The following is a 7,889-nucleotide window of genomic DNA, read 5'->3' as shown; positions in this document are numbered from 1 at the left end:
GTGTGTCTAGCTACTCAAGCCCACTGTAGGTCTGCACTGGGGATAACTACAGGGGATGTGGCTCAGTTGTTAGTGTGCTTGCCTCACCCTGGATTCAATCTCCAGCACTGAATAAAAACCAGTGTGTTTGGTGCACACCTATAGTCCCAGTTCCCAGAAGTGGAGACAACAGTGGAAAATCCAAGGCCAGCCCAGACTGCATAAAACCATGTCTCAAAACCAACAACAAATCTGCAATAGGAAGACAATGTATGGTTCAATATAGTTTCATTTATTTATTTGTTTGTTTATTTTCATATTCAGGTCCATGAGGACCTTCATCAGTTAAAGGAGAAATTAACAAAATTCTCAACTGAAGAGACAAGAGACCCTCTAGACATTCAGAATCTTGAGACAGCAATTCAAAGGACTGAAATGGGGTTAAAAGTAAGTAAGGCTTTGGTTAGTAAATAAAATACTAGAAAGAGAAGGAAGGATTGATAGTTCTCACAGGTCCCCATGTCACTGTTGAGCAGAACTCGGTTTGGGGTGACTACCAGCCTGTCTTCCTCAGATGGCTGCTTGAAACTAATGTCGGAGAAAGACATTATTCCATGTTGGTATGCCAGGTCAGATTTATATAGCCAAACTATTCCTGACTTTGGTGCAGTTTCATTTGTGATGAGGGCTTCGGGTCACTTAGCTTTGAGTCTCAATTGTTCATTATGTATTTTGGGACATTTGAAGCAATTTGGCCTTGAGATGCCTGATGATACCTAAGGCATGTAATAACACATAGTGTTCTGTGCATTACACAATCCAAAGTATTGACCTAATGAAATGGAGTAAATTAGCTGAGAATTTTACATCCACCATAATAGCCTGAACTTTGACTTTTCTGTAACAGATTCACATTGAGAAGTATCTAGATGTTGTAAACCACCAGGTGTTAATGGCTCCTGTGGATGAAAACATACATTCTCCTATGACTTCCAAATGGTGAGTAAATAGCCATGTTGCAGCCCAAAGTAAATAACACCCTGCACCTTTTATCTCCGTGAAATGCCTGACATTTGTGTCAGAGTTTGGACTTTAGGGATGCTTTCTTATAGGCTGCTCTCAGTCTTACTGCTTCGCAGCATGACAGATGCTTTTGGATCCCAGGTTGCTGTTGCTTTTCGGTGAGAAATGGTCAAAAATTTTCAAGGAAATATTTAAATGAGAATGGGCTAGGTTTTACACTCTTTAGATCCCAAGGCGCGCCGTTTACAGTTTTGTGCTCCCATGTGCTTTATTACTAAAGTAATTTGGGGACTGGAGAGATGGATCAGAGAGTACACACTGCCCTTCTGGAGGACCTGGGGTCAGTTCCCAACACCCACAGTAGGTGGGTTCAGAAGTTCATGTGGCTCCAGCTCCAGGAGATTTGAACCCTCTCCTAGCCTCTATGGCACGCCTCCCTCCCCTAATATACACAGTGCATACAGTTTACACACACACAAACATAAAATCAATCTTAAAAGTAAGTTTGGTGTCTATAGTGAGTAAAAAAGAAATACAGTTTGATTGAAATGCCCAGTATGTAATATATCCTAAGAACTGGGCTTCCTAATGAATGACTGTAGATTAACCTTGGTAGTTGGTTGTAAGTGCCCATGGCTCTTCTTTGTGTATTGTATATGGGCCTGGCATATGCAACTAATGACACGCAGTAAAGGCAGTGTTCTGAAACTGCAAAGAGACATGGAGAAGTGTGCACAGAGCCAAGTCCCAGTACTAGATAGTGGGGATGCAGATTATCTATTAACCTTTGATAGAGGCGACCCTGTCCTGTCATCCCTGTCTCCATTGCCTTGCACACATAACTGTCTTTCCTATCAGGTTATTCTATATTTGCCACAATTTCATCTTCACTTCCTAGATGAAGTACCATCTATATATTAATTATTAATGCTTTGTAACAGATTATCTGAGCTTAATATCTTAGGACACCAAAACTTATCATCTCATAGTTTGTTGTCAGGAATATATATGGGCACAGCTATGTTAAGAGCCTCTGCCTCAGGGTCTCTCACAATCTAAGTGCTGACTGGAACAGTCCCCTTTAAGATGGCATGGAACAGGGAAGGCAACTGCATGAGAGATGGGCAATGACCTACTTCAAGCCTTTGGTCACATAATCAACATTTGTCTTTTGGACCCTTTATCACATGGAACTATATGAGGTTCTCATTCTGAGGAATAGAAGAAAATTCACTCCATCTGGGGGGCTTCTGGAAGCAGAAAGGGCCTAGAATGGCCCAATAAAGGAAAACATGGTACAGGAATACTGTGTCACCATCTTGGTGGTTTCAAATTACAGTGATCCTCCTGCCTCAGGCTCCTTAGTGTTAGATTACAAGGTGAACAACCATGCCTAGCTTCATCAACGATTCTTTGCTGTATCAGTACACCAATGACCCATATCTCCACTTATATCTGAGTGTCTGAATCTAAAGCCTCATTCGTCTTCCTTTCTCCTTCTCCTTTCTTGTCATCCTGAAAAGGACCATCTTATCATCCCGTATTTAATCCAGGCTATGGAGGCTTCCAGGAATCTGTACTCCGGATAGCACTGTGGCTGGTGCTCTGTAGATTGAAAAGAATCTTAAGTTCAGAACAAAGACTCTAACTTGGTGAAAACTGCAGTGCATGGTTGCACCTGGCTAAATAGAGATTGGAGCATGGAGAGCTCATTGCAGGCCGTTCTAGAGAGTCCAACGGTAAAGTAGTTCATGGTCTCAGGCACGCCTTAAGAAAAAGAGAGAATAATATGAAGACCACATAGAGCGTGCTCATCAGGGAGACAAGTCAGCTTGGTGGAGTGACATGGGGAAAGAAAAACGGGCAGTCAGAACAGGGGACAGACTGGGCAAGAGTAAAGTCTAAACTTCTTTCCTTAGAAAGGAGGAAGCACTGATGGTTTTGTATCAGTTTGTCACTTAATGGATGTGGTGTTTTGTAATAGTGACACTGGAAATGCTGTAGACAGAGGCTGGGGACCAACAGTCTAGAGGGATCAGCAGCTGGATTACCAGCAGTGGCCCATGTGTCATCAGATGACTTATCTGTCACTCGTTTATTCAGCAAACATGTACTGAACAGTTGCCATTTGTTGACTTTAGATATGAGAGCTATGTCAGTTAGCCACAGATCTTGTCCTTCTAATCTGAGGTGTATACATCTTAGATGAAGATTTCGCAGGGGGCAGGGAAATGAAAACCTGCATTCAAAACATTTGGGAAGAACCAAAACGCACTTGACATTAGGTATTGGTAAGAAGAGTGAGACTCAAGAGTCACCCCAAACTTCCAAACTTCGGGGTCTGGGCCACTGAGAAAGTAGAGGAGTTGTGTGGGTCTAAAGTGTTGGCAAGGGGAAATTGGCTTGTGGAAGAAAGAACCAGGTTTTGTGTGACCTTGGAGGAGCTGTTGCTGCTGCTGCTGCTGCTGCTGCTGTTTCTTCTTTCCCTTCTTTTCTCCTTTTCCTCCTCCTCTTTTTTTTTTTTTTTTTTTTTATCAGTGAAAACAACTGGATGTAAAATTCATTTTAGTGAAAGCAGTTTCTTTTCAATAACTACATTTTGTAATCTGAAGCAGTGTGGTCTCAGGACTTATCCCTCTGCTCCATGGGCTTCAGCTGCCATCACACTTAGTTCCCTGGTGCTCTTGAGGCAGGGGGTGGATGCACACTCTTCTGTGGGAGTCCTTGTAGCAATTTCAAGGGCTGGACATGTGAGAAGTGTTTAACAGCTTCCAGTTCTCATTCACTGAAGGGCTGCTCTTATGAATTTGAAGGGTGAGTTCTTTTTCTTGTCCAAACATCATGTGTCTTTCCCCAATATAGATACCTTTTTGTACTTCTGAGTCTCATTTTTTTTAAAGTGCCTTTAAAGGAATCTAGAGCTCCCCATAATATTTTTCTTACTTTTGTCTAGGCTGAGACACTTTATCTGTGATTCTTGATTTTGTGAATTTGTGATGAATCCAATCTGTACAATTGAGAGACCCCACACCTTCTGTTACAATCTTCCTGGAGGCCCCTGAAATGCTGAGCTTAAAACCACAGCCCTAAGTGTAGTAATTCTCCCCTGCTTTTATAATTTATTTTTATTTTATGTGCATTGATGTTTTGCCTGAAGGTATGTCTGTGTGAAGGTGTTAGATCCTGGAGTTATAGAGAGTTGTGAGCTGCCCTATGGGTGCTGGGAATTGAACCAGGAGTTGAGCTTGGAAGAGCAGTCAGTGCTCTCAACCTCTGAGCCATCTCTCCAGCCCAGCAATTCTTCTCTGTAGAGGCTGTATAGAAAACAAGCTAACAAACACTGCCTCTACCAGGTGATCAGGGATGCTCAGCACCTACAGTAACTAAAGTCAACAGCATTCCAGCCAGGTTACCATAATTGCTATGTCCAACTGAGGCTGAACTTAGAGCTTCTTCATGCAGAAGAGAATGGATTTGGGAGAGACAAAGCAGGAGACACTGGGTTTTAAGGCCCAGGAGGCTGAAAACAGAAGCTAAAATTAAGTGACTAGACAAGGTCACTGCTGATTTTGAAAAGGTCTTGGAAACAACAGGGCCAGCAACTGGGCACACATGTATGCAGTTATATGAAAAGTACTTTGTACAAAGTACTTTGATGCATGTTGCCTGAAATCAGCCCTGCAGTGACATGGTGTAAATCATTATCCCAATTTTATAGACAAAGACCTAAGACTGAGTAAGGTGCACAAGATCACAAGACCAAGAAGTCTGCAGGAGAAAACCCAATCTTCTGATTCTAATGCTATTGAAAGAGAGTGCAATCACGTTTGTGCTGGTCTTCAGTATGTTTAAATTCATAAAATAAATCCTAGTAAATCTAACTAAAATTAAAAAAAAAAGCTCTTTACTTGAATTAAATAATCCAATTAGATAAAAAACATACCCATACTGGGGAAAAAACAAAACAAACAAACAAACAAACAAAAATGGAGTTTTTGGCCATTTATAATCTTTTTATTTAAAAAACATTTATTTATTTGTGTGCAAACATGTGAATGCATGTGTACCACACCATATATGCAGAAGTAAGAGGACAACTTGAAGAATTGATCGATTCTTGCCTTTCACTATATAAATTGTGGGAATCAAATTTAGGTTATCAGGTTTGGTGACAGAGTACCTTTACCCATTGAGCCATGTTTCCAGGCCTCGTTTTGTTGTCTTAATTATTAAGTTAAGGGCTGTCACTTGCAAATGTGTTAAATTGTAACTGGCAGATTGACTGATCACTTATTCTTTGAAAACAAAGAATCTATAGGAAAAAAATAAAGAAGAATCCTTGGAGAGAAAATATATGGAGTTACCCACAACTGAGGATACTGAGTTTAAAATCAAGAGGAAGACACAGCCAGAGGCCAGTACAGATGTAGGTCATGAGTAGGTGGAGTCAGTGTATGCCAAAGCATCAGACAAACACAGAAACATCTAGTAAGAGCCTCAGAGTGGAGAGCATGGCTAGAGGTCATCAGAGGAGGTATCTGTCACCATTGAAATAATCCAGTAGGTGAGCTCTCCTGTCTTGAGTTGTTTCTTAGCCTCTTGTCTCATTAGATGAAAGGGTGGGGGAGTTGTATGAGGGCCTAAAAGAGCTAACTAGTAGCAAATGGAATAAAACAACACTTCTTGTGAGACACCAAGAGGTGTCTTATCTGGTCCTCCCCTCTTGCCAAGGCATGTCCTTTCCCCTTATTAGGGACTAGACAAGTGGAAGAGGCCCTGGACCAGGGCATGGAGTTGGCATCATATAGAGTCCTTGGGTATTCTCTTTCCTGTTCTATACAATTGAATAATCATGATCTTCCTCCCAGGAAGGGAGGAAGCCTGCCAGGTTTCTAGGATCCCCACAAGCCTGGAGGACCCTTGGACCTAGCTGTCAGAGTATGGTGCTAAAGTGGGATGCAGAAGAAATGAGATGGATCAAGGTCAAAACACAAGAAAATATTCAGAGTGGTTATTCAGGAAACTCTGGCCTGCGCAACCTGCTTTGTGTATCATTTCCCACAGAACACACCAGACTCTGAACCCAAGTCTGTTTATGACAGCCTCTTGTGTCAAGTGCAGGACAAGCCATGATTATCCACCTGAAAGCAAGGAAGATATCACTCACAAGAATATCAAGTAGTAGTTGTGCTGGCTAGTCTTTACTGTCAACCCAGAACAACCTAGAATTGCCTTGGAAGAGGGTGTGTCCAGTGAGAGACTGGCTGGATCGGGTTGGCCCATGCCATGCCTGTGGGGAAGTGTCTTAATCGCTGGTTGATGTGGGAAGGCCTGGCTCACTGTGGGTGGTGGCCACCCGGAGCAGGTAGTGCCAGGTTTTATGCGAAAACTGGTGAGCAAGGTGGATGCTAGCTAGTATGCAGAGTATTTTCTCTGAAGTCTCCACTTTCAGTTTCCATCTCCAGGTTCCTGCCCTGACTTTCCTCTGTGATAGACTGTTAACCTGAAACAAACAAACAAACAAAAAAAACAAAAAACCTCCCTCCCAAGTTACTTGTGGTCACAGCACTAGGAAAGCAAACTAGAACTATTGTACAAAGCAATTCCTAATTTGTAAATATAATCCTTATGTCCTCTTTGCACACACCTGGTATCATCTTGTGCACACCTATTTCCTCGTCATGGGTCTCAGACAGGTTTGTGATTTTCTGTTACTGACTCCCAGTCAGAGATGCTGAGATGCCAGAGCCTGGAGTTTCTAACACAGATGGATTGTGCTTAAAATTCCTGGGGTGAGCATGCCCCCGTGATCAGCACTCATGTGGTTGCATGGAGGGTCCGCCTCTACATGCTCAAGAGCCTGGCCCTAAACTTCCTGTTCCCTGTGGCTATGAAAGGCTAGAGTAAGCCTCTTGCACTGGGCTGAAGCAGGAATCCCCAGTGTCTCTCAAACTATAAGACTTCTGCAAATGTCCTGGAGGCAGTGAGTCCCTCTGAAAGGGAGGCCAACAGCAAGCAGTGTAGGATTTGGCTGCTCCTTTGCCAGAAAAGCACAGCTGCTGTGAGTGCCTGAGCGTCAACATTGCCAGGACCGTGAGGCTTTCCTCTGCTATAGACACTAGAGGGAGGGAAGATTTCATTCTGGACTAAGCACCTATGAAAGTGATTCAGATCAAGTATGCCGCAGTTGTCCCCTTCTTGTCGCCATGATCTCTATCACTCTCAGTATTTTCACAACACTTGACAGGCTAATCGACCTCCTGTAATGCTTTCTTCATGTGTGTGTGAGGCTGTAGGTGTATGTGTAGTGTGTGCACATGTATTTGTACAGAGGCCAGAAGAGGACTTCAGGTGTCCTTCTCTGTCACTCTCTGATGTGTTCCCTTAAATCCATGAAGTTGATATTTTCCCCGTGAGGGAACTGAGACTTAAGCCATAGAGGAGGTCTGCCATCTGGTACCTTCCTCTTACACCATAGTTTGCTTTTCACAAATGCAGCTTTCCTTGTAAGCAACACTAGTTGCTACTACTCAAGGAGAAAATGTAGTGGTGGAGTAGTACAAAGAGCTGATAGGCACACAAACTAATCATTGGCAAGTGCAAGCCTTTTCTGCCAGTCATTCCAGCGATAAGGACATTATCAAAAGTAGCCATTTTAATCAGAGCAGTCAGATTAAAATGTGTTGTATGATTCTCTCTGACCCCCTTGCTGGCTGGCATCGGTTCTGTGTGAAAATGCGGTGCTTGTGCTCCTGTTGCCTAGCTATAGTCTTCCTACTCACACTGCTCTTAATGGCCATGCACCACTCATTGACACTAACAGAGTGACGGCCATCTGGACCAGCAGTGTCGGGAGCATTCACTTTGTACTTGATCGAGCTTGATTT

At 42.9% G+C, this 7,889-nt stretch overlaps 1 protein-coding gene across 1 annotated transcript in view; it reads left to right on the top strand.

Annotated features, from left to right (window-relative positions):
- The first annotated feature begins 307 nt into the window (after nucleotides 1-307).
- Nucleotides 308-7,889, top strand: part of Iqch (IQ motif containing H) — a 169,620-nt gene continuing 162,038 nt past the window's right edge. Inside the window, exons 1-2 of the mRNA XM_051197720.1 lie at nucleotides 308-426; nucleotides 887-978. Of these exons, the coding sequence (XP_051053677.1) occupies nucleotides 415-426; nucleotides 887-978 (104 nt within the window). The 5' untranslated portion in view covers nucleotides 308-414. The remainder of the gene's footprint in view (nucleotides 427-886; nucleotides 979-7,889) is intronic.

The sequence above is a fragment of the Phodopus roborovskii genome, unplaced genomic scaffold (genome assembly GCF_943737965.1).
Source record: "Phodopus roborovskii unplaced genomic scaffold, PHOROB, whole genome shotgun sequence".
Classification (NCBI taxonomy): Eukaryota; Metazoa; Chordata; class Mammalia; order Rodentia; family Cricetidae; genus Phodopus; species Phodopus roborovskii.
This window is presented reverse-complemented; position numbering and strand designations above follow the sequence as displayed.